At 35.6% G+C, this 24561-nt stretch overlaps 1 protein-coding gene across 3 annotated transcripts in view; it reads left to right on the plus strand.

The window, feature by feature from the left end:
* Positions 1–24561, plus strand: part of LOC100716581 (broad substrate specificity ATP-binding cassette transporter ABCG2-like) — a 77911-nt gene that overhangs the window by 27415 nt on the left and 25935 nt on the right. For all 3 annotated transcript variants that reach the window (XM_013152766.3, XM_013152752.3, XM_013152757.3), the window contains exons 3-9: positions 4171–4230; positions 4788–4902; positions 6060–6212; positions 15017–15174; positions 17185–17336; positions 18558–18662; positions 19733–19977. In XM_013152766.3, the coding sequence (XP_013008220.1) occupies positions 4171–4230; positions 4788–4902; positions 6060–6212; positions 15017–15174; positions 17185–17336; positions 18558–18662; positions 19733–19977 (988 nt within the window). The remainder of the gene's footprint in view (positions 1–4170; positions 4231–4787; positions 4903–6059; positions 6213–15016; positions 15175–17184; positions 17337–18557; positions 18663–19732; positions 19978–24561) is intronic.

Here is a 24561-nt window from a genome sequence, read left to right on the forward strand (position 1 = left end):
TCCTGTACATCTTAAACCTACTCAGTTGCATAGGAGCAGACACAGTATCTGTATTTTAGGGAAAAGATCCTTACTGATGATACAATGCAAAGAGATTCAATCATAAGTCTCTCGTGTACATTAAAACTCATTTTAATAATTTCACCCTATTTTCAATGACCTATAGGGACTATAGTAACCTAATCTACTGCTAGCAGGTAGCCTGGGAATTGGGGAAAGGGAGGAAGAAAGAGGAAAATGAAGAGGATAAATTAAAAGAAAAGGAGAAAATAGAACTAATAATTAAAAGAGAGAAGTAGAATGACAAATGCTTGTATTATATTTGTATTTTGAGTATAAATCTGGAGAAGTGGAGTTCTTGAAGTATCATATGGGAGCAAAAGAAACAGAGGGAGTCACATGCAATTAGAAATTAAAGGAATATTTAATAATGTGAGAGTCTGATAATGGGCTGTAAGACAGTAGGCTCTTTGGGTCATATTTCATATGAGTTATATTGACATGATGAAAGGGTATTACTTAGGTTAAAGAGTTAGTCAATTTTCTTCTCCTCTGGACATATACTGACACCTCCCATATATGTACATATAATGTACACTATATAATATACATATATATTCGATGAATGTGGTAAAAGGATGGTTTTTCCTTTATAATCTATTCAATTCTCTGCCTTTCAGTGCGGACGCTTTCTTTCTGGGTATTTTAGAAGCAGTCACCAGCTAGCTATTAGTATAGAAAATGCATGAAAAGTGATAAATAAGTGCAAAATTTGTCCTTTATGGTATGTTTTTGCATTGCCTGCCAGGATACGGTCACTCATAGAAAAAAAGATTCTTCTGTTATGGCTTGCTCCAGGCTTATTGAACTTTCATCGTTTTGGTTCAAAATTTCACTGAGAGATACCTCAGTGTGTTGTTAGCTTGCAAAATGTACATTTTAGCCATGCCTCTACCTTCCATTTTATAATTGTGAAAGTTCAGAGAAAATGGGCAACACAGGCAAATCCATCCTGAGAATAAGCATCTACTCCTGTCAAAATGAAGCTCTGCCCATTCTCTAATGGAAGTGTCCAATATAAACAAAGTTCTGCCTAGTCACAGACTGATATGCCTAAGCAATGGGTCTACATTGGGACCTCATAATTGGTCTCTGCTGCTGGCAAATGGGTGGTTAAAAATGGCTGTACCACGTATGCCTTTAAGTGGGTGCCATGTTGTTGAAGCCATGCATAAACTGCCCAAACTCTCATCTATCGGTTTCCAAAATGACTCAGGATCATCTTTTTTCACACACCACTGCTTCTAATGGAGGATCACAGGTCACAGCCAGTGAGGTGCAGCAATGGGTTCATGTTCTGGAATTCACTGGAATTATCATAGAGTAGGAAATAAATTGGTATAAATCTGTATTGGCCATTTAAGATGCAATAGGACTGACAGTGAGGTAGAAAAACATTGCAGTATTGGGGAAAGTTTCTCCTGAAGGCTGTATATACTTTTAGTAAGTGTTTAATATATGGTAGCAAATCAGGATTTATTTTTAAGTAATCAAGAGGTAGAAATGGGATTGGAATCATTCATCATTACTCCTAGTGATAAAGTAGCAAAAGCTCGCTCCCCTTTCTTGCAGTTTGAAACTCAGGTTGCCTAGAAGTCATGGTTCAAAGAAGGGCCAATAAGTGGACACAACAGTGATTTTGTTGAACTGAAATCAAAGAATACTGTGATTATTTTGTGCATATCAGCCTGAGTCAACAAGATTTTAAAAGTGAGTTATATGAGAAATTAAGGTTATTCCAAACTATGAAGGAAAAATTGTATTAATACTTCAAAATTAATGTAAGAAAAAGTATATGTGGAGTGCTGGAGATCCCTTAGGGTGGCTAATACCGTCATGCCAGTTATTCAGGTCTTTTAGCTATGTCCTTATCACTGAACACAAAACCCAACATTCACAAATTATCAGCTACTTCCAAAAAGAAAAGGCATGGTATAGAGGAATGATGGAAGAAAAACTCCTCAAATCATAACTGCCAGAAGCAGAATGAGAGAGAATGGGGGAAGTGGGAAGAGTGATGCATCTTTCATGATAATACTTTCTGTGATACATGATCAACCAGGCTCCACTGCCTAACAACGATCAGGTACAGCACTCACATGAGCCCACCACCATCTAACCCCCCCCCCCCCCACTAAACACCTGAGACTTCTGGAGTCACTGCACATATAAACCATAGAAATGGGAAACTATGATGGTCAATGCATCTTGGTTGACAAAAATTACAGAATATTGATGATGGTGTCACACTATCAGATCAAGGACCAAGACCTTTTGAAGTGTTTCCTGAAGACCAACGGAATAAAGAATTTAGTTATCAGTACTGGGGACAGCCACCAGCCAGTTACAAAAGCAAGGATTATAATTGTCATGAGTATTTTCTTCCTGTTTGGTTAGCGTTCTTTTGTATGTTAACAAGTCTATTAAATGAATGTCTTTGTTTTCTTTCTTTGTAGCCTAATGTTCATTGGTTCTTAAAAATTGCTAACTTTATACAATTATAGTTTATGAATGTCAGCAGAGGAGTAAGAAAAAGTATGTCTTCTATTCTTGGAGAGAATTAGTGTGTTTTCATTTGCATGCATAAGGGTTAACTTTCTATTTTATTGGAGATTAAGTATTGTTTTAGCAAATGTGTCTGGCTGTCAAGTTCACAAAGGTGAATGCTGATCATTAGTTGTGATATTTCAAGTTGAATAAGAATCACATAGGAGATTACTAAATTTCAATCCTGTCTCTGAAAGACTGACACAAATGCTAATAGTCAGAGGTTTGAAAACCAAATGGACTGAGAGGCACAGAATTCAAAGGAAAAGGACATGTTACTTTTCTGCTTTTTTTTTTTTTTTTTTTTTTTTTTGCACAAATCTTCCCCATTGATTTTGGACTTTGTCTCCACCTTCTTTAGCCTTCCAGCAGAGCTTTTCATACAGACTCTTTTGGCCTGCTGACAGAGACTGATAGAGACTCACACAAGTGACTCTACTGTGAGTTTTCAGGCTTCCAGATTTGGCTGCTCCTGGATACTGTGGATCAGTAGCACACAGAGGGCTGTGCTGGAATTTCCCACTTCTGATCCTGCAGATGGCCTGTGATTCTCTACATCTTATCTTATCTTGTAAAGCAACCTAATAAATCTCTTTTATAACTATATATTCTTTAAATCAATTTTGTTCCTGTAGAAAATCCTAATTACTGCAATTACCAAAGTGATAAGTAATTTTGACAATACAGTGGTGCCTCTCTTCATGAACTTAATTCACTTCACGATTTGTTTCTCAAATAGAATTTGTCAGGAATCAAATCAAATTTACACATATGGTTCCTTGTAAGTAAGGTTCATCTCTTCTGATCCCCACTAATGTGGCTGAAAACATATTTTCCTTGGGAACTGAATCAAATTTTCCCATAGAGTTCATTGTTAATAAGATTCATTCATTTTGAAATATATGTATTATCTTTTACCACAAGACTATAAAACAAAGTACAGCACAGGACAGTAAGAAGGGAGCAAACAATAAGCAGACACATTATCAGTCTGCACATGGTTGTCATCTTTCTGATGGCTTATACTTCATATCATGAAGATTACTATGTACTTTCTTTTGGGTTTTGCTAGATCAAATAATATTGGATGGCACTGTACATGCTAAAAATCTCACCAAAGGCTCTTTAGAGAAAATATGCACAGGTACATCTGCAACTCTGTCTCAACTAGAGGAAGCTACAACATTGTGCCAGAGCTCTGAATAGTCTGTATTTATGTTAATGTAAGGAAATGGCTGTGGTCTTGTTTGTTACCCAGTGCAGAGTTTGTGAGCAGATTTTTCCCAAATGTGAATCAAATTGTTCATGCACAGAAGTGTTTATGAATTAAAGTGTTACTGCACATGAAAGAAAATTAAAAGATACCTGAGCCACTTTCATAGGTTGTGACTGAAAAATATCTTTACTTTGTATTCTAATCTTCTATTAGTTTTTTATTCATAGGTCAACTCTAACATACTGTATATAATTTCACTAAACTTCATTATTATTGTATTAAGACACTAAATTAGTACAATTTTGTTTAATGTGGAACAGTAAGTCAATATATTTTTATGTTTACAGTGGGATCATGAGACCTGGCCTCAATGCCATTCTGGGACCAACAGGTGCAGGCAAATCTGTGTGAGTATAAAAGAAAATGTTGGTCAGCTTTCTTTGTATATTTCCTTCTAAAGATCACTGGTATGAGCTGGGGTTGGTTCAGTATTTTCCGTGCATGTCTGGTTTGGTCCTAGGTTCTATGAATTATGTGCAGTTAGGCCACCTTTTGAAAGACCACAGTATTTTATTGGTCTGATTTACTAGTACAACATAAAGTGACTGGCTTTCAGCAGCCAATAGCACGAACCAATGAAATGTGAAAATAAGTGGAAAATATTTAAAAAGGGAAAATGTACCAGCAGTTTTATGCAACATCATGAGTCTTACTTAAAAGCATGTTACCTGTGTTAGAACCTGTAAATTCTCACACAAGAAGATAAGTTGGGAGGTCTGTGCCAGGTAAACCAATGACAATATATTTGCATTTCAAGGGGCTTCCATGTATCACGTAAGGAACATATGTCTTTAAATAAGTTATAGAATTTATTGACTAGTATATTTTCTAATGGACAGAAAATGTGACAGATATGGCCTGTGTTTTAGGGATAGAAACCCTTAATACGTATATTCTTTCATAGGTTATTAGATGTCTTAGCTGCAAGAAAACATCCAGAAAAATTCTCTAAAGATGTTTTGATAAATGGAGAACCTCGTTCTGCCAATTTCAAATATCACTCAGGTTATGTGACACAAGTAAGCATTACTGGCTTTGCATTTTATAGTTTTCATTTTTGTATGGGCAAGTGCTTTGGCTTATAGCTTCCAGCTGATTGTAAAACCTGTATATAGGACTAAGCTTTTTTAAACCAGATTTTAATAATTATCCAATAGATTTAGTGTGGCATTAAAGAAAAATGTAGAGTGGATATGGATTATAATTTTGTAGGACAGTGGTACCAGTTGTATATGGTATAGCTATCTCTTCCAGAGTATCTAACATATGCTTTCTTCACTTTTCCCTCTCCCTTGAAGCTGTCTTTGGCAAATCATTGTAGGAAGAATTCTGAAAGGATTTGTAACAAGTCATAATGAGATAGGATAAAAGAAATGAGAAACAGGTAGAATAATAAAAGAAATGAGAAACAGGTAGAATTAATAAAAATTGAAATTATAAAATTATGTTTTTAAAAGAGCAAATTATACTTTTAAGAAAAAGTTCAGCAGGACAAGCTTATGTTTCCCTGCTTCTGGAGGCCACCCCATCTTGTGACACTCCCTTCATCCTTGCTGAAATAGTGTTAAATTCCCTAAAGTCCTTTTACAGTAGCTTATAAATTCCAGGGAAGTATATGTCCCTACACCTGTAAGTTGTTTTTTCCTCCAGCCAAAAATAATAATAATAATAATAAAAACAAAAACAAAACAAAACAAAACAAAACAAAACAAAACAAAACAAAACAAAAACCAAAGCAAAATAAAACAATAAAAAACCCAACTTTGGTAATCCTCTCCCCAGTTCAAACACATGGACTGTAACCGGAGGACCTCCTACAATCCTATGCGTTCCTCTTTCTGACAGGTGCTAAAAATTCTCTTTTTGCAAGAATGTCAACAAAACACAAATTTATCATATGAGAGCAACATATCAACAAAACACAAATTTATTGTATGAGAGCAACATATCACCATTGTGTGTACCTTCCTTGTTGCAAAAATTATTCTAGTAGGTTCTGCAACTGTCTGTACAAGTAGTTACTATAATTTATAGAATGCAGTGGCTACAAGAAGCTAGAGATTTACCTTGGCTATTTTGCAATTTTGGTTAAGAATGATGCAATTTTGGTTCTAGAATGATGGATGAGCTTAAAAAAGGGCTCAGTTTGTCTCACTAAAATACCGTTTGCCTTAAGGATGATGTCATGATGGGCACACTGACAGTGAGAGAAAACTTACGCTTCTCTGCAGCTCTTCGGCTTCCCATGACCATGACGAATCATGAAAAAAACAGGAAGATCAATGAGATTATTGAGCAATTAGGTCTGTGTAAAGTGGCAGATGTCCAGGTAATGTGATTAAAGATGATGCAATCGTAACCACATAATAAAACTTCTCTTGGGGATTTAGCTTAGCGGCATAAGCGCCTGCCTTGCAAGCAGGCAGTCGTGAGTTCGATCCCTGGTACCAATAAAAAGGAAAAAGACAACAACAAAAAAATGACCTTAATCAGTGTTTTCTATGTTTGCTGTCAAAGTGGCTGCTTTCTGTAATGAGGAGAAACGTATCTAATTATATCATAAGGGCATTTAAATTAAGCTGGAAAAATTAATTTAAGGATGATTGAATCCTGAGGGTGGAACAAGCTCTAGGTTAAAAAAAAACAAAAACAAAACAAAACAAAAAAAACAAACCTGTTTCTCAAGTAGTGTTTATCATATTATCCTCACTCATTCTCATTGTTCTGCACAATTTGATAATTTGCACTAAATTTTTAAGTTGTGCTTATCTATTTTGAAACTTAGGAATCTCTTTCTCTCTCTCTCTCTCTCTCTCTCTCTCTCTCTCTGTCTCCTTCACTCTGGGGAAATTTGTTCTGTTGCCTTTTGAACATTCTGGAATTGATAAATAATGAGACACAAGAATTTTTGCTCAATATATTTTACTTGCTATCACTGTCAGGTCATATAAATATATATATATATATATATATATATATATATATATATATATACACACACACACATACATATATACATATATATAACAAACTAAAAATGATAAAATGTTATAAAGTTTCAAAAGAAGAAATAGGAAATTAATGATATTTAATATATTCATATTGTTATCTTGAAAGTAGTTATTCAGATTACAAGATTTAGGCATGAAAAAATTCATCAATCAGACAATGAAAACCCAACTCTTTTTACTGATGAACAGAGATTAATAGTATAGTTATCTAAGTTGTATATATTTATGTACACACATATATATGTATGTGTATGTGTGTATATATATACATATACATACATATGGATATGCATATACATATATGTACATACACACATATATATATTCTTTTCCATTCTTTCTTTTCTCCTTTCCCTTATCCTAGATATTCTTTCCTTTTGGTCACTTTCTTTCCTTTCAGTTTCACAATATCTGTTGTACATTTGGGATCTTATTTACTCTTTTTTTAAACTAGGGAGACACTATGATATTTATACATGCAAGTCTGATTTATTTCACTTATGAGCATAGGCTCTAGCTGCATCCATTTACCTATAAAAACCTGAAGTGTATTCTTCTTTAGCTGTATAAAAATATAAAAAATTGTATAAAAATCCCACATCACTGTTATCCATTGTGTGGTTGATGGGCATTTGGGTTGTTTCCAGAGTCTTCTTAGTAGCCTAGTAATACCCCATTTTATAAAAATACCACATAACTTTTGCTCATTCCCCAGTTGAATGGCATTTGGGTTGTTTTCAAAATCTGATTATTACAAATTTTGCAGCTATGAACCTGGGTTCACATGTATCACTATGGTATGATATTTTCAATACTTTTGGGAACATACCTACAAGAGGAATAGCTGGGTTGAATGGAACCTCTAATCCTGCTTTTTTGAGAAATCACCACATGATTTCCTCAGTGGTTGTACAAGGCTACATGCCTACCAACAATGGAGAAGTGTTCCTTTTTTCTAATAGCACCCTTCAGCATTGGTTGTTGGTTAATTTCTTGATGCTAGCCATTCTTCCTGGAGTGAGATGCTATCTTAGTGTTATTTTAATATGCATTTCTTGAATTATCAATGACATTGAACATTTTTTTGTATATTTATTTGCCATTTGTATTTCTTCATATGAGAAGTGTGTATTGTTCTCAGATGCCAATATTTGGACTGAGTCTTTAAATTCGTGGATCTTCATTTTTTTTCAGTTTCTTACATGTTCTGTATATAAGTCCTTTATCTAAGGGACAGTTGCCTAAAATTCTTTCCCATTCTGTGGATTTTCTTTTCACTGTGTTGATTTCTTTTGATGTATAAATCTTTTTTTTAGTAAGATAGTACCCCATTTGTTGATTCTTTGAAATACTTCTCATGCAGTTTACATTTTGTTCATGAAATCTTTGCTTACCCCTATGTCTCCAAGCCTGTCTTTCATTAAATTTAGTGTTTCTGTTGTAATATTTAGCTGTTTGTTTGATTGATTTCGACTTTAGTTTAATACATGATGATAGATATGGATCTAATTTTAGTCTTTGGAATGTGGAAATCTGATTTTACCAGCACCATTTATTAAAGAGCCTTTCTTTCTTTCAGTGAACATGTTTGGCCACTTTCTCAAAGATAAGGTGGCTGAGTGTCTTTGTAATTGTGTCTGCATCTTCTAAGCTCTTTCACTGATCCTCAGGTCTGGTTTTTGCTGATACCATGCTGATTTCGCCACAGTAGCATTATAGTATACTTTCAAGTCTGGGATTGTGATGACTCCCTCTTTGCTGTTGTCCAGGATTTCCTTTCGTTTTCTGTCTCTTCTGTTTCCAAATGAATTTTAGGAATGTTTTCTCTAGATCTGTGAGTTATGCCAATTGTATTTTCATTGGCATTGCATTGAATCCGAATTACAGTTTTGGGAGTATGGCCGTTTTCCCAATTTTCTTTCTTCTTATTCAAAAGCAATTAATATCATTTCATTTTCTGATATCCTCTTCAATCTCATTTTTTAGAGTACTTAATTTTCAACATATAAAGCTTTTATATCCTTTGCTAGAGTAATTCCTAAGTATTTCATTTTTTTTGGATGCTACTGTGAAAAGTATGAGTTCTTTCAGTGAGCTTGTTGTTTGTGTACAAGAATGCTATTTATTTTTGAGTGTTGATTCTGTATCCAGCTATGTTGCTGAATTTTCTTATTAACTTTAGTAGTCTTTTAGTGGAATTTTTGGGGTGTTCTATGGACAGTAGCATGTCATCTGAAAGTAATAATAATTTAACTTCTTTCTATTCTTACTCCTTTTATTTCTCTCTCTTGTCTAATTGTTCTGGCTAATGTTTCCAGAACTATATTGAATAGAAGTGGTAACAGTGGACACCCTTGTCTTGTTCCTGATTTTAGAGTGAAAACTTTCAAATTTTATTCGTTTAGTGTGATGTTAAATGTTGGTTTGTCATAGATGACTTTTATCAGGTTAAGACCATATATTCCAATTTTCTGTAAGGTTTTTATAATGAATAAGTGCTGGAATTTATCAAAAGTTTTCTGCATCTACTGAAATGACTACTTTTGTCTCTGGCTCTGTTAATATGGTATATTACATTTATTGTTTTTGCATATGTTGAACCATCCTTGCATTTCTGGGATATCTCACTTGTTCAAGTTGTATAAAGTTCTTGATTATTTGCTTCATTCTGCTTACTAGTTCTTTGTTGAGAATTTTTGCATCAGAGCGAGATGAGCTTGTATTTCTCCTTTTTGCATCGGTCTTTCTCAGTTTAGGTGTCAACATAGTACTTACCTCCAAAACTGAGTTAGAGAGAATTTCTTTCCTTTCAATTTCATGAAAGAGTTTGAGGAGTGTTAATGTTAAATCTCTAAAATTCTTGTAGAATTCAGCTGCGAATACATCAAGACCTGGGCTTTTCTTTGTTGGTAGATTTTAATTATGTGTTCAATTTCAGTAACTCATATTGGCTTATTCAAAATTTTTTATGTCTTTTTGATTCAGCTTTGGTAATTCACATGTTTCTAGGAATCTCTCCATTTCATCTGTGCTTTCCTGCCTATGCAAGTAAACATTTTTGAAGTAGATATTGATGGTCTTCTGAACTTCCACAGGATCTGTTATTTTCCCCTTTACATTTCTCATTGCATGAATTTGAATTTTTCTGACCTTTTTTATAGAGTTGGCTAGGTGTTTATCAATTTTTTATTCTCTCAAAGAACAAGCTCTGTGATTCATTAATTTCTTGTTATATTTTTTCAATTGTGTTAATTTCTCCTCTTATCTTTATAATTTCCTCCCTTCTATGAGCTTTGTGTTGACTTCTTACTCTTCTTCTAGAAGCTGGAGGACCAGCATTAGGTTGTTTATTTGTGCCCATTGTTTTTTCTGATGTGAGGAATTCATTGCTGTATGTTTTCCTCTTAGGACCACTTTCATTGCATCCCACACTTTCTGGTACCTTGTATCTGCATTTTCTTTTAAATGTAGATATTGTTTAATTTCTTCTTTATTTCATTTGTGACCCATTGATTGTTCAGGAGGGTGTCGTTCAATTTCCATGTCTTTATATAGTTTGGATATTTTCTTTTGCTATTATATTCCAGTTTAATTGCACAATTGTCAGATAATGTGCATGGGATAATTTCAATTCCTTTGCATTTACTTAAGCATGTTCTATGGGCCAATATACAGTCTACTTTAAAGAATATTCCATGTACAGCTGAGAAGAATGTGTATTTTGATGTTTTGGTTAGAGCTCTGTAAATGTGTTTTAAGTCCATTTGCTCACATGTTTGACACAGTTCTGTTTTTTCTTTTTGGATTTTCTGTCTAGTTTATCTATCTCTTTGTGACAATGTATATCAAGGTCTCCTGCTACAATTGTGTTGTATGTTTGAATTTTGAAGTCTATTAGTATTTGTCCTGTATCTTTGGGTGCTCTTATATTTGTTGCATATAGAGTTATACTATTACCTCCTCTTCTTGAACTTTTTCTAATGAGTACGTAGTTACCTTCTTTATTTCTTTTTATCATTTTTGGTTTCAATTTCACATTATCTGCAAACAGAATAGATTCCCCTGCTTTTTTCTGGGTTCCTATTGGAATGGAATATTATTTTCTATTCTTAGGTTTTTAGTCTACGATTTTCTTTTTGTGTTAGATGTGTTTCTTGTACTCACTATGTTTTTGGCTCTTGTCTCTTGATCTATTCTGCCAATCTGTTTCTTGTAATTGGTTAATGGAAGCTTTTACATTGATGGTTATCACTGATAGGTATTGGCTTATCTTTATCATGTTATTGGTTCCCTGCTTTTTCCCTTTGTTTAATCGCATGCCCTGCCTGGTGATTTGCTTCTGTTGTTGTTCTGGTAATTATGGTCATTGTTATCTCTATCTAGAATATCTTTCAGTAGTCCTTCTAGGATTGATTTGGTGGACATGAATTTCTTCAGTTGTTTTTTGTCATGGAAGCATCTAATTTCTCTGTTAATTTTGTGAGATAGTTTTTCAGGGTTCATCAGCCTGGATGAAAGTTATTTTCTTTCAGGGGTTGAAATGCTTCAACCCCTTCTCTTCTTGAGTTGAGATTTTCTGTTGAGAAGTTGGCTGTGACTCTAATCAGCTTTCCTTGATAGGTGTTTGTTGAGAGTGTCTAGTGCATTCTGAACCCCGGGAAGAGGCACACACACACCAAGTCGGGACACGGGGGATGCAGCGCGAGGAAAAGAAACAGAGAGACACGGCAATTGCAACTACACCGCACTGCACTGCACTGCACACTAAGTCTTTATTCCAGGGTTCTTATATAGTAAACCGGATCAACTCACAGAGTACAGACGATTATCTTGAAAAAGCATTCTTTGTGACAAGCTTTGTGACAGACTACAGTGTGACAGACTACAATGTTTATCTAAACTATCTAAGTTAAGCAAACAAGCAAAACCAGTTCTTCTAGCTCCTCTAACCCAGGAGGAACTCTATTAGCCCAAGAATGTTGTTAGTTATGTTTGTTCTCTCTTTTTTTTTTATTTAAGAGGAAAAAGAGAAAAACACAAAACAAAACAAAGCAGTGTAAGGTTACACATAATACAGAACTACAAAAAAAAAAAAAACATAACAGTAAGAAATCACCTGTTAATAGATTACATATTATCATCTTGAAAATAGTTGCTCAAATCACAGTATCAAAGAATACAAAGTAGACATTCAAACAGAGAGACTGCAAACAGCTGTGTTCAATGATCCAAAAACATTAATATAGTCAGCTATTTAACACCCCTAAACACACTTGCTGTTATATCCGTTAGAGCTCTTTTATTTTTCCTCCCTCTCTTTTTTACAACAAAATTTACACATTTTGGATTTTATTACTCCTTAGTTCTTATTAATTTTTTTGGGGGGGGGAGAGAATAAAGTCAAATATGGCAAAACAAAGCTGTCAGTCAAAACCAAGGACAGACATAGCACATGATGTAGAACAGAGTACAAGGTTATTAGCAATGGTTATCAACGTTGTCTCTTGTTTCCTTAAAAAGAATTGTCTATCTCATTAGATATTATAAAGTTGGACAAAACAGTAGAGAACAAGACCAATAAAACTTAGTTATTGTAAACATTAGTGTCACAATGGTGGTCGGCCACTTCCTCATGACTCTGCAAACAAAGCCAAGTCACACAGCATGGGTTCAGAGGGGGGGAACATCCCCCACTGAGATCAGGCATTCCTGTCCCGTCTCTGTCTCGCACACTGGGGGCTATTGTTTACTGCAGGTCCCGAGGGGGCCAGAGCCTTCAAAGTGACTCCTCATCCCCCACAGGTGTTCTGTTTCTTTTCTGTAACAACTTTTATTATTCTGTGTTTATGCCAACATTCTGGGATCGTGATTACTATATGTCTGGGTACAGATCTTTTTTGGTTTTGGTTGTTTCATATTCTACATGCCTCACTTATCTATAGATCAGATTTTGTTCCCATCCTCAGGATGCTATTACTGCTATTAATTCAGCAAATAGTTTTTTTTTCCAGGTCATTTGTGTTGAATTCTGAGTTTTCATTGACACCTACCATGTTAATATTCTTCTTCTCTATACCATCCTCAGCTCTTGAATTATCATTTCATGGTCCCTTGTTATTTATGAGTTATTTCCTTTCATGATCAGTATCTGTGATCCTGTCATCAAGGTCTGAAAGTCACTTTTCAGTTTTGTTCAAGCAGTTTTTCCATCTTTCAATGGAATTTTTAATTTCCTAGATATCTCTTTGAATCTGTTTCATGAATTCTATGTCTTCTTTATTCAGGGTTTCTATCATTTTACCCTGTACTTTAAAAAAAAGTCTATGTCCTCTCTAGTTATTATGAGTAACCCATTTATTGTCATTTCTTTGTTTACTTGAGAGATTATTTCTGATATAATTTCTTCTGTAGCCCCATGAATTTGTTTTTTTAGTTCACTTGCTATCTTTTTAGAAACTTCAGGTGTTTGAGTCCAGCTATTTTGATGTCTAACGTACTTGTTCCAGATGGGGGCGTTTCAGATCACATTTTGCTTTTTTGTTTTGTCATTTTCATCTCTTCATTGATATTTATTTTTTTTTAATACCACTAGTCTCAGTTGCCTGCTCTGTGTATCTTAGTGTCCTTCTGTGTGGTTGACATTCTTCAGTTGCTGTCAATCACCCTTTCTGCAGAGTAGGGGAGGGACTAGTCACCTAAATTTCTCTTCCAGGGCCAATTAGATGAGTCCTATATTTTTCCTAGGATGATTAACCTAGGAGTATTATTGTGAACCAACCCTTAGCCTGTATTGTTGCTGCAGCTTTAGAGTTTTCCAGACTACCAGATCCACCTATCCATGGTGTGTGCCCCAGCTGAACCCTACTGTGTCACTGGGGCTTGAAGGCACAGCCAGTTTCCTCTGGGTAGGCTGAAGCCTTGCCGGCACTCTCAACAACCCACCTGGGTTTCTATGTATGGAAGAAGAGCTCATCTGTGCTCTCATTAGCCTCCTAAGTCCTCTGGGTGGGTGAATGGTTCGTCAGGCCCCTGCCTACACACTGAGGTTCTATTTTTGTGGAAGGACTCACTATGCTCTCTTTGGCATGCCTAGATACTCTGAGTTTGGGAAAGGATTTGCACAACTTTCTGCAAGCCCACCAAGTTACTGTATGTGGTATACATGGTTGCTGATGCTCCTGTGGGCTGCTGAGGTCTTTCAGATGTGGAGGAGTGTCCCAAGTTATGTTTTATAGCTTTTCCCCTCCATCTTATCTATTTACATCTGTCCTTTCTTCTCTTTCTCTTTTGTTTCAGACTGTTCTCTGTGAAATTCACCTTCAGATTTCAGAAACAGACTTTAGGAAAAAGTAAAGAAGAACAAAAAAAAGATAACAAAAGCCTCCCTAATTTTAAAGATTGTGCAACTATATGAAAAGAAGTCAGAAGAATGAGTGGCAGTTCTAGTTGAGAACTCTGTTTAAAAGAAATCCTAAGCTGATATTTAAGATTTTAGGTAAAAATGAGCTATTTAAAAGATAATGGCTCTGTTAAGTTACAATGTAAGCAGTGTCTGCTGGGAAAGAAGTAGTTAATATAGTCTGACTACAGGTGAATTTTCCTGGTTCCAAACTCAGTCTCTTACAATTCCTTTTTGGTGTCTCGCTGGAAACAAGTAGAGAGGTATGTTGGTAAAAGTCCAATAAATTTCATAGATACTTTCTTTTTTCCTCTCCTGTTTTTATCTAATTTATTCATCCCTCCCAGAATGATGGAATTACTGGAGTGTGCCCCAGTGTGTTAATTTTATCACCTGCTTTCGACTATAATTTTACTATGTTGTGGCATACCTTTTAGTATTCCAACTTACCATCTTAATATATGTATATATATGTAGTTGATAAGGCAACTACAGAACTATATAAAAAGATGAGCTTCTATGTGATCTCAGCCATTAGCATTTCTAACCTGAGGCTGAGTTTATATGTCTCATGAAACAAAACCCTCTTCCATGTCTGTCATGTCCCCTATTTTATCTCTTAAGAATAGTGAGAATAATAGTGTCTTGTACAGGACCGGCATAAAGTGTTTTTACCAAAAGCTAGTGACTGTGGTCACTCCCGTTGGTAATATTTTGTTTTAGGTTGGAACTGAACAAATCCATGGTGTGTCTAGATCAGAAAGGAAAAAGACCAGTATTGCCATTGAGTTGGTCACCAATCCTTCCATCTTGTTCCTGGATGAGCCCACAAATGCTTTAGACTCGAGCACAGCTCATAATCTCTTTTTACTCCTGAAAAGGTAACTGCTGTGAGAACTGTTTTTTTAATTGTTTTAATATCTGATTACTTCTGTGCATAAGATGTCCTTATTGCAGAAGATGCAACATTGAAACTGCAGAAGTTCTTCCTTTTTTGTTAGAGGGGAACAATCATTCCACACAGCAGTGGTATGAAGGAAGATGAAAGAGAAGCACTGGAAGGGGTGGCCATGGTGGTTGTGAGGGCTGATTTGAGTAGCAGCAGGGTCATTGAAGACCTCCAGACTGGGACATGTGAACTGTAAGAAGGGGAATGAGACCACGCTGAAACCTCCAGAGAGAGTTCTTGTTGAAGGAACAGCTGGTGTCCCCGTGGCCAAGCCAGCCTCCTGTGCATGGCACATCAAGAGGCTCGAGGGATTGAACCTAGTGAATAAGGAGAGTGGAGAATGGCTGAGATACTCTTGTAACAGAGTACTGCAGAGTTGATGTGTTAACCATAGAAATTAATTTTGTTTCAGCTCTGGAGACTTAAAATTTGAAATCAAGGTGTCTATGACATTGTTTTTCTGCCTTCTCTATCACTGCCTGAAAATGATCATCTTCACTATCTGTGTGTCTTTCTGTGTCCTTGCCTTCTCTTAAAGGGACCCTATTCACCCACTTAGTGAACTGGTTTAGCCTTAATTACCTGAAGTCTATGGAGCTATTCTTACTTCTCGATCTATGGAAGACAAACCTGAGAAATACACATTTAAGAGTGTGTTCATATGTGCAAATATGAATTACAGAAATGTATCAACAATAAACACATTTTATATGTGTTTTGTTTGTCCATCTATGTGTAATATATTCATGCCATTTTTGTATGTGGTGTTCAGTATCTGAATGTCCCAAAGTGCTCTATCATTAAACAATGCTCTCTCTTTCTCTGTGTATTTCTAATAGAGAGAAATACTTTAGGATATATCTATAATGATTGTGGTAGTTCTTAGTACATGTGTATTAAATATCTGTGAACTCATAGTGGTATTTAAAATTGAAATCTAAAAGTTGAATGGTATTGTTTGTCTTTGCTCTTTCTAGGTTGCATCTGACATTAGATAGTGAGCATGGAGCTCCCATTATCACAATACATTTAGTAACCTGTGCAGAGAAAGAATTTATTTATAAAGAAACATAGCCACTTCTGTTGCACACATTATTGCAATAATTGATCTTGTAGCCTGATCCTCTTTGAAACAACGTCCTCTGTTTGACACACTATTGGGCTCTAGTTAGTGCTTAACAAATACTTAAAATGAAGTGATTACTTTCATACAATATTTTAATGATTATTTTGCAATGAGAATTATGTCATTGTTTCTCCTATCCATAAGAATAAGTTACCGTAAAGAAGTAGGTTAGCAATGTTTCTACTATGGAATTAAATTGATACTTAATGCCAGTCTTGTCCCATGTGACTGACATCTTGATGATTCTTGATCTATTGATCTTAACCTTAAATGAATGAAATAATAATATCCAAACTGTCCTACAACAGTATTGTGAAAATGGAAGTGATATTATCTCTTAGGAATCTAGCAAAATGTTGAAAATACTTAATAGTGTTGATTCCTCAAGGAAGAATAATTAATAATAATAATTAATAATAATCATAAAACAAGAATATTTAAGATTGAACAGGTAATTATTGGATTAATACTTAGTACATATAACACAAAGCTTAGTGCATTGTCAGATTAGTTGGATGGCTGTTAACTGTAGTCTTGGTGCTCACTATAATCTAATTCAGTGTCTGAAAACACTTCAAGAATCCACATTTTAGTGAGGATTTTAGTATATTATCAATTTACCATATTTTAAGAAACCCTTGCCTATAAATCATTAAAATTTGTATCAATTAGCGATATGAGGTACAATGTAATATTTCTAAGAGAAAATGAAGTTAAACTGGGGTCAAATGTTCTACAATCAGGAATAACATGTTTTATCAGGAAGTACAAAGATGGGATGTGTAATGATTGATTGTTTTCTCTTCTTTAATTTAGGATTTCTAAGCAGGGACGAACAATCATCTTCTCTATTCGTCAGCCTCGGCATTCTGTCTTCAAGATATTTGACAGTATCACCTTATTGGCTGCAGGAAAATTAATATTCCACGGTCCTGTGCAGAGTGCTATAGAGCACTTTGCATCAGCTGGTAAGGTTGAGTTCTGTATGCAGGAGATGCTTCATGCAAAGAATGCTAGAGGAATTCAGAAGTGGTGACTGGAGTGCTGTTTGATCTTGCATAGACAAATCAAACCATGGGTTCTATCACTCTCAACCATTTCTGGTCAGTTTAATACCAGAACTTTTCTTCATTTCCTAGTGCTTGTTTGTTGTTTTTGTCTCTTGCCATTTCCTGTCCTATAACTACGCACCTGTGTGTCTGTCTGAGTTTGTCTTCTGGGTCTGTGTTTGTGTTGTTTCCCAGGTGTGGTGTTTTTTCTTGTGAGTTTAGTAACTAGTGTGTTGGACCAACTGCCTGTTACTATGTCACTTGAATACACTGGTTTTTTTCTTGGGGCAAGATACTGAGGACTGAAGGAAGAGCTTGAATGTTGTGCTACATCTGTAACCTATTTTAAAGTTTTAATTTTGAGACAGTGTGTCTCACTAACTCACTAAGTTGCCCAGGCTGGCTTCAAGCTTGCCATTTTACTACATCCTTAATCTCTTTTCCTGCACCTCCTCTTTCTTTGAGTCACGTGGCTTAATTTTTAATGATACATGCACTTTGCATTATTCTTGAGATATTTTCATATGATTAGAGACGTTCCCCCTGCACTAAATACCATTTTAAATATGTGCTATACACCTGTCTTAAGGAGTTTGTTTACGCTCTTTAATTTAAAAATAAATAAGCATTCTTTGTATGAATCTGTAGAATCTGTGGAAGTTGAATTTAAGTGTCAGATCTCAAGCAAAGTTGAGATGACATGACTGTATCAAAAGAAGCTGAAGTCTGAGTTCAGGTATGCTGTGTTGATTGTATTTCTAGACAATGCTGCTGTGGAGATTTTTGCTATTTTTAGTTATGAGAGCATACAAATAAAAGTTAGACCTCTGCATTTAGTGGGTGGTGAATCCATCACTTTTGGCATGTGAATTGTGGTTCCAGTGTTTTCTTGGGGAAATTCAGAGAGTGCATATACACTCTGGCACTTCTATTTTTTCTTTAGATATATGATACAGATAGTCACTGAAACATTCCATACATTCAGGAAAGGATAAATGAGTCAGAGAAGAAAAGATGAGGGAGAAGGAGAAGTTTTAGGTTCCATATTCACATGCTTCACCTCACCTACCCTCTGATATGAATGCTTTTTATTTCCAAGATCATCAGCTTTGTTCTTGGGTTTCCTTCTTTGTTCCATAGGTTACAACTGTGAGCCCTGCACCAACCCTGCAGATTTTTTTCTGGATGTCATCAGTGGAGACTTAATTGCTATGGAATCAGACAGAGATGAGGAAGACCATGAATGTATGTGGGTCTGTGAGATTCACAGAGATTTACCTAATTGGAGTGGTTGAGATTTAACAGTGTGATAGCTCATTTGAAGAAGAGTTTGGGATTTCATATGAATTTTCTCTCTCTCTCTCTCTCTCTCTCTCTCTCTCTCTCTCTCTCTCTGTTATAGTAGATTGAACTCAGTGCGTGTTGTGTTAGTTAAACCTTTCATTACAGAAGTATATCCCTGCACTCTTTGAGAAGCTTATTTTGAGTAAAGACCCAGGCTGAGGTCTAACTAGCAATGTTATTGCTCCTTCTCGATAGGTGCCAGGATGTCAGGTGTAGACCACAATACTTAGATTAATGTTAGTGTTCTCATAGTGGACAGGAGATACACTGTTTTCAAAGAGTGCTGTTGGTGGTCTTGATTTAATTTCCAAGTGAACATTTATAAACTACTATGGCTTCTTACAAGAATTTCTACAATAAAAAGTATGGTCTCTCACTATTTTTATGGAAATGATGCTGAAATCATTTCATTGTTTCCTCAGTCTTTTTTACTTTCTCCTCCCTTTCTGTTTGTCTGTGTCTCTGTTTTTGTCTCTTTGTCTCTGTCTGTCCCTGTCTCTGTCTCTTTCTCTCTCTCTCTCTTTGTCTCTCTCTCTCTCTCTCACCCTTTTTGTGTCTCTGTCTGTCTGCCTCTTTCTCTCTGGTTGATAGTCTTGCTAAGTTGCTCAGCCTGTGTTCTGACCTGGAATCCTCCTGCCTCAGCCTTTGAAAGTATTTGATCTTATGTTTTTAAAAATGAAAATTGTTTTTTTAAGTTTCTCAAGGACCTGTAAAATTATACATCTGTGCAATAATGCATTTGTCTTAAGAATTAGTGTTAAAATGGGAAAAGGTCAGCTGGTTTGCCATATGCATGGGCTTATGGCAGTAGTAACATGACATTTTAGTGTGTGTAGCCATGAAAATCTATTAATTTTTTATTCTTGTGCTGTAGAACTGAGGTGTTTTGTAAGAAGTGACTTACAATGAAATATATGTAATCATGTCTTTTATCTAATACTATTTTTACTTTGTCCATTTTTATTACAAAGGTGAGAATATTGAAGAGTTTTCCTTCAAAGAGGAGTCAGTCACAGAAAAGCTAGCTAAATTCTATGTTAACTCATCCTTATACAGAGATACAAAATCTGAACTAGATCAACTCTCACATAATCAGCAGAGGAGTTCAGCCTTCAAAGAGTTCACATATGCCACCTCCTTTTGGCATCAACTCAGGTGGATTAGCTGGCGCTCATGTAAAAACTTCGTGAGTGATCGCCGAACCTCTATACTTGAGGTAACCTGGAGAATGTATTTTATTGTATTGAAAAATAGTTTTGTGAGGAAAATCTGTTCTCCTCTAGGGTTGTTTAAATGCTACCCACCCTTCCATGTATTTGTCATGCCCACTTCATCTAGGATATAGAAACAATCAGTGGAACTAGAAAGCACATTTAAAATTTTAATTCATGAAAACTTTTGTTAGAATGCCACAGAATATTTCATGCAAACTGTGTTAAGTAATCTAAGTAGAAGTTTGACTTTGCTTCAAAATGTGTAAACTAAAGGGAATACTGCTTAATTTGTTTTTCTAATAGGTGTCCACTTTCTTTCAGTGATTCATGGCAGAAAATCACTACCAGATCATGTGTTTCACTTTGGGAACTCTTATATAATAGAGAACACAATGAATAGAATAAAAAACTCTGCTTTCATGAAACTATTTTCTTATGAGGACAAACAAATAAAAGTGAATAAAAATAAAAAGAACATGTCTAGTGATAGAATGAACTGTGCTGTAAATTTGAGCAGACAACTGCAGAAGGGGATGGAGAGGGACAGAGACTGGGAGAAGAGTTTGGTTTGCAGCTGAAATGGTGCAGTGAGGGAACCCAGTGTCCCTGAGTTGAGCTGAGGTTGGTGAGGGCTGTGCACCGCCTGAGGAAGGAGCCTGCACACCCCATGCTGCTCCCTGTACAGTAATCGTTTTTCTGTGCTTGGAGATATGAGTATTTGGAAATCAATAGTTAAAGAATATGTTGTTTATAAACAAATGGGAAACTAAATAAACTCTTCATCAAAAGTTTGCTTTTCTTTTTCTTGGTTGATGAAGATTGGTTACTATCATATTTTTTTTTGTCTTTTTCTGTTATCCTTAATCATGATAGCACATGAACTCTAGTTTTCTTAGTTAACTTTTCAGTAATTTACAAGGAATCAATTCAGTTGGTTGTTCTTGAGTGGTTGTGTTTGTTATCACTCAGTAAGTTTCTATTGATTATTAAATGATCGCATGTTTTGGCACTAATGACTTACTGAAGAGCACTTGACATGTACACTATAGTTTTCATATTTGAATATTGTTTTTATCCATCCAAGCTGACATTCTTATTATAGGCTTTCTCTCATTTGCACAAAAAGTTTCTTGTCCTTGCAATCTGGCATTCCTCTAAGAGCACAGGCACTTTTATGTTCTGTCAATCAAAAATAATTATTTTCTTTTAGCATGGATTTGATATCATTTGGAAACAGTTTTGATGAGATATATTTGTATCAATGTAGTTACTGGCTGTTAAGTACTGAGATGATGTACCGCTTTCTTTTATTTTCTTAGCTTTTTTTTTAATCACACCATGCGTGGAGTACATAATGGTCACATTCCTTGTTAGGAGTTGTTACATGCATGCAACACAACCTAATTCCTTTTCAATCCCTTTCTTTCCCCTTCTTGCCTTGTTCTTTCTCCTGATCACTTTCTCATTTTAAAAGACCTTTCTCCCTACTTCCTTTAGCTGTCTTCTGTTTTTGTCTTGATTCATATTTTGTGATTCTCATGTAAGACAAGCCATGTAGTTTTCTAGTTTCCCATCTTATTATTTCACTCAGCACTGTGGTCTCAAGTTGTATCCATTGTCTGACAAATGACCAAGTTTATCCTTTATTATGGTTCAGCAGTACTCAATTGTATATAAATACCACATTATCTTTATTCATCTTTCGATGGACATATAGGACATTTTTTCAAATTGCTGCTATGAATTGTGCTGCTATAAATGTGAATATGCATGTATCACTGCAATGTGATGTTTTCTCTAATTTTGCGATCTTTCAGGGCTTTTTTTCTCCTAGGAATAAATCTCAAAATTTCTATGTTTTTTAAAATGTTATTTAATGCTAGAAAAGCGAATGAAAATAAAAATGTTACAGAGTTTCAAAACAAAATATTAAAGTTCATGGGTTTTTGTATAAGGTTTTTACTTGTTTGCTCAAAAAGAAATTTCTGTGTGTCTGATCCAAAACAAATATATGATAGATATGGACAGTATGATTAGAACATACTTAGTCATACATATCAGGCCGTGTGTTGTGTAGTTCTAGGCTTCTTTATGCTTCAAATATTAGGTGAGTGTTCAGCTTCCAAGTTTCACCAGTGAACTCACTTCCATGAAAGGAATCCTAGCAAGGAACAGAGAAGTGTCAGTCTCTAGAGTAAGTACAGAACCTTGTATCTCCCTGAACTTAGCCTGGAAGCTACTTTTAGGTTAGAAAATGCTGGCATAGTAGTAGTGCAGTAAGAAATCTTTTGGGAAGAGGGCCAGATACTAAGTGTGTTAAGCTTTGCATGTCTTATTTTGTCTTTTTTTTAATTTTTTATTTTGAATGTATTAAAAAAAAAAAACCAGAACAAGACAGAACAAAGCCAACTGAGACAGTGTAGTGAAATTGGTACAGAACTTCACAGCAAGTTACTGGGATAACAGTAATAGGTATCACAGTATATCTCATTATCTTTACAACAGTTCTTCTTTCAATCACGTATAGCAAAATGAAATGAAATACAGAACATTATAGAACTTATCAAAACAGAATATTGAATAGAGCAGTACCATTAATCAGAATAAAGCAAAAACAGTGGTAAAAATATTTGCCTTCAAAGAGATGGTAGAAATACATCCCCCTTATTTGCTGTAGTGCACATATTCAACCTCCCAAGAGATGCTCAGATCTCTAGTTTCCATTTGCTAGTGGTGAGGAGGGGAAGTGGGATGTTTGACTCTTAGCCCGTTGGCCGGTAGGCTCACTATTGCTTGGCAGGGAGGTGAGTTGGTTGCTTGGTTTCCCAGCACCCTAAGTTCCAACATGTTGTGGATCTCAGGAGACACTGGTGGTTCTCCCCCTGGAAGGGCCACAGCCTGTCACACCACAGCCACTTACCAGGGAGGCTAGCTGGTTGCTTGGTTTCCCAGTACCCTAAGTTCCAACAGTTGCAAATCTCAGGAGACACTGGTGGTCCTCCCACTGGAGGGCTGCTTAACAGGGAGACGAGCTGGTTTTTTTGGTTTCCCAGCACCTTATTTTCCAACCTGGCACAGATCTCAGGAGATGCTGGTGGTTCTCACCCTGGAAGGCCTGCAGCCTGCCACACCACAGCCGCTGACCAGGGAGACGAGCTGGTTGGTTTCCCAGCACCCTAAGTTCCCTTGTCTTTTTATCAGGTTGTGAATTCTGATATTTTATTGTGAACACAGTTATAACTAATATATAAGGGAATAAACAATACTATGTGCTGAAAAATTTTAGTTGTGGATACTGAATTTTCAATTTCATTTACATTTGATATTGTAAAAAGTATTATTCTTGGTCTCCTCAGCCTATTATTAAAATTCATAAAATCTGTTATTATCTCACAACTTAACACAAATAGATATCTGGCTTTCTGATTATTTAGCCCTTGGTTACTGATGCTTGGGATAGGTCCTTTATCTTGTATGTTTATTATTTTTCTATTTTTTTAATTGGTAATGGGGATTGAACTCACCACCTTGCACTTACAAGGCTGGTGCACTTACAAGGCCGCTGAGCTAATTCCCCAGCCCCTATTTCTCTATTTTTGTATATGGAATTGTTACTCTATTTATGAGTTCCTGTGGATAAATCTTACAATGTGTTTTGTGATAGCTTTGTTTACATGTGATTTCGTTACTTATTTGAAGGTTTTAGCAGTAGCCATTTACTAACAGTTGTATTTGGAAAATTTTGCCTTTGGTGGGTTATTTGTTGAAGGACAGTGTTGTTCATTTAATGTGCCAAGGATTTTTCTAGTCAAATCAACTTCAGAGACATAATGATGACACGGGGTGTCCTTTCTATTAGTATCCAAAGCATTAGACTCTGAATTTATTCTATCAGGGACACAAACATCACTCAGAACTCACCATCTAAAACGTTGACTAAACATCTTTGAACAGTTACATATTGAGAGAGTTAGTGTTTTATCATGTTTCTCCTGCTCTTTTATGAAAAGAGGACTGAGACTAGATGCCCAGTGCTCACAGTGGTGTCATTTCTTCTGTTGTGAAATGTTGAGTTTTCCTGTAGGTTTCTTTCAACTACAACAACAAAATAAATAACACATTTGCATCTTATAAAACAGGGCTTGCTAATAAAATTAATGCTTTTGCCAATATATCTCAAAACTGACTAAAATAGTTTAAGAACTTTCAAATATGATGAACTATCCTGTTGATAATAGTGATATCGTTTGTATATCATAGTTTAGATCTCATGTCATCCCAGAGTAACATGCATTCAGAAGTGGGATTTCAAAAGAGGTTGGAGGATTGATTTGGGATGAAATTGCATGACATAGCTCACTTGGGGCTAGGAGATCTGGTTAGCAGTGCCCACTGAGCTCATGACTTGGAAGAATATATCTCTCTCCTTGCTGATTTTGTTCTTTCTCTGCTTCCCATACAACATACTGAGCATCTATCTTCTACCCTGGTTCTTCTCCCACATAGGTTCTTTCTTGGAACCAGCTAATTGTGGACTGAAACCTCTAAAATCTATGAGTGAAAATTAATCTGTTCTCCTTTAAGTT

The sequence above is a fragment of the Cavia porcellus genome, unplaced genomic scaffold (assembly GCF_034190915.1).
Source record: "Cavia porcellus strain 051 isolate PalLab524CR breed Dunkin Hartley unplaced genomic scaffold, mCavPor4.1 scaffold_4, whole genome shotgun sequence".
NCBI classification, from domain to species: domain Eukaryota; kingdom Metazoa; phylum Chordata; class Mammalia; order Rodentia; family Caviidae; genus Cavia; species Cavia porcellus.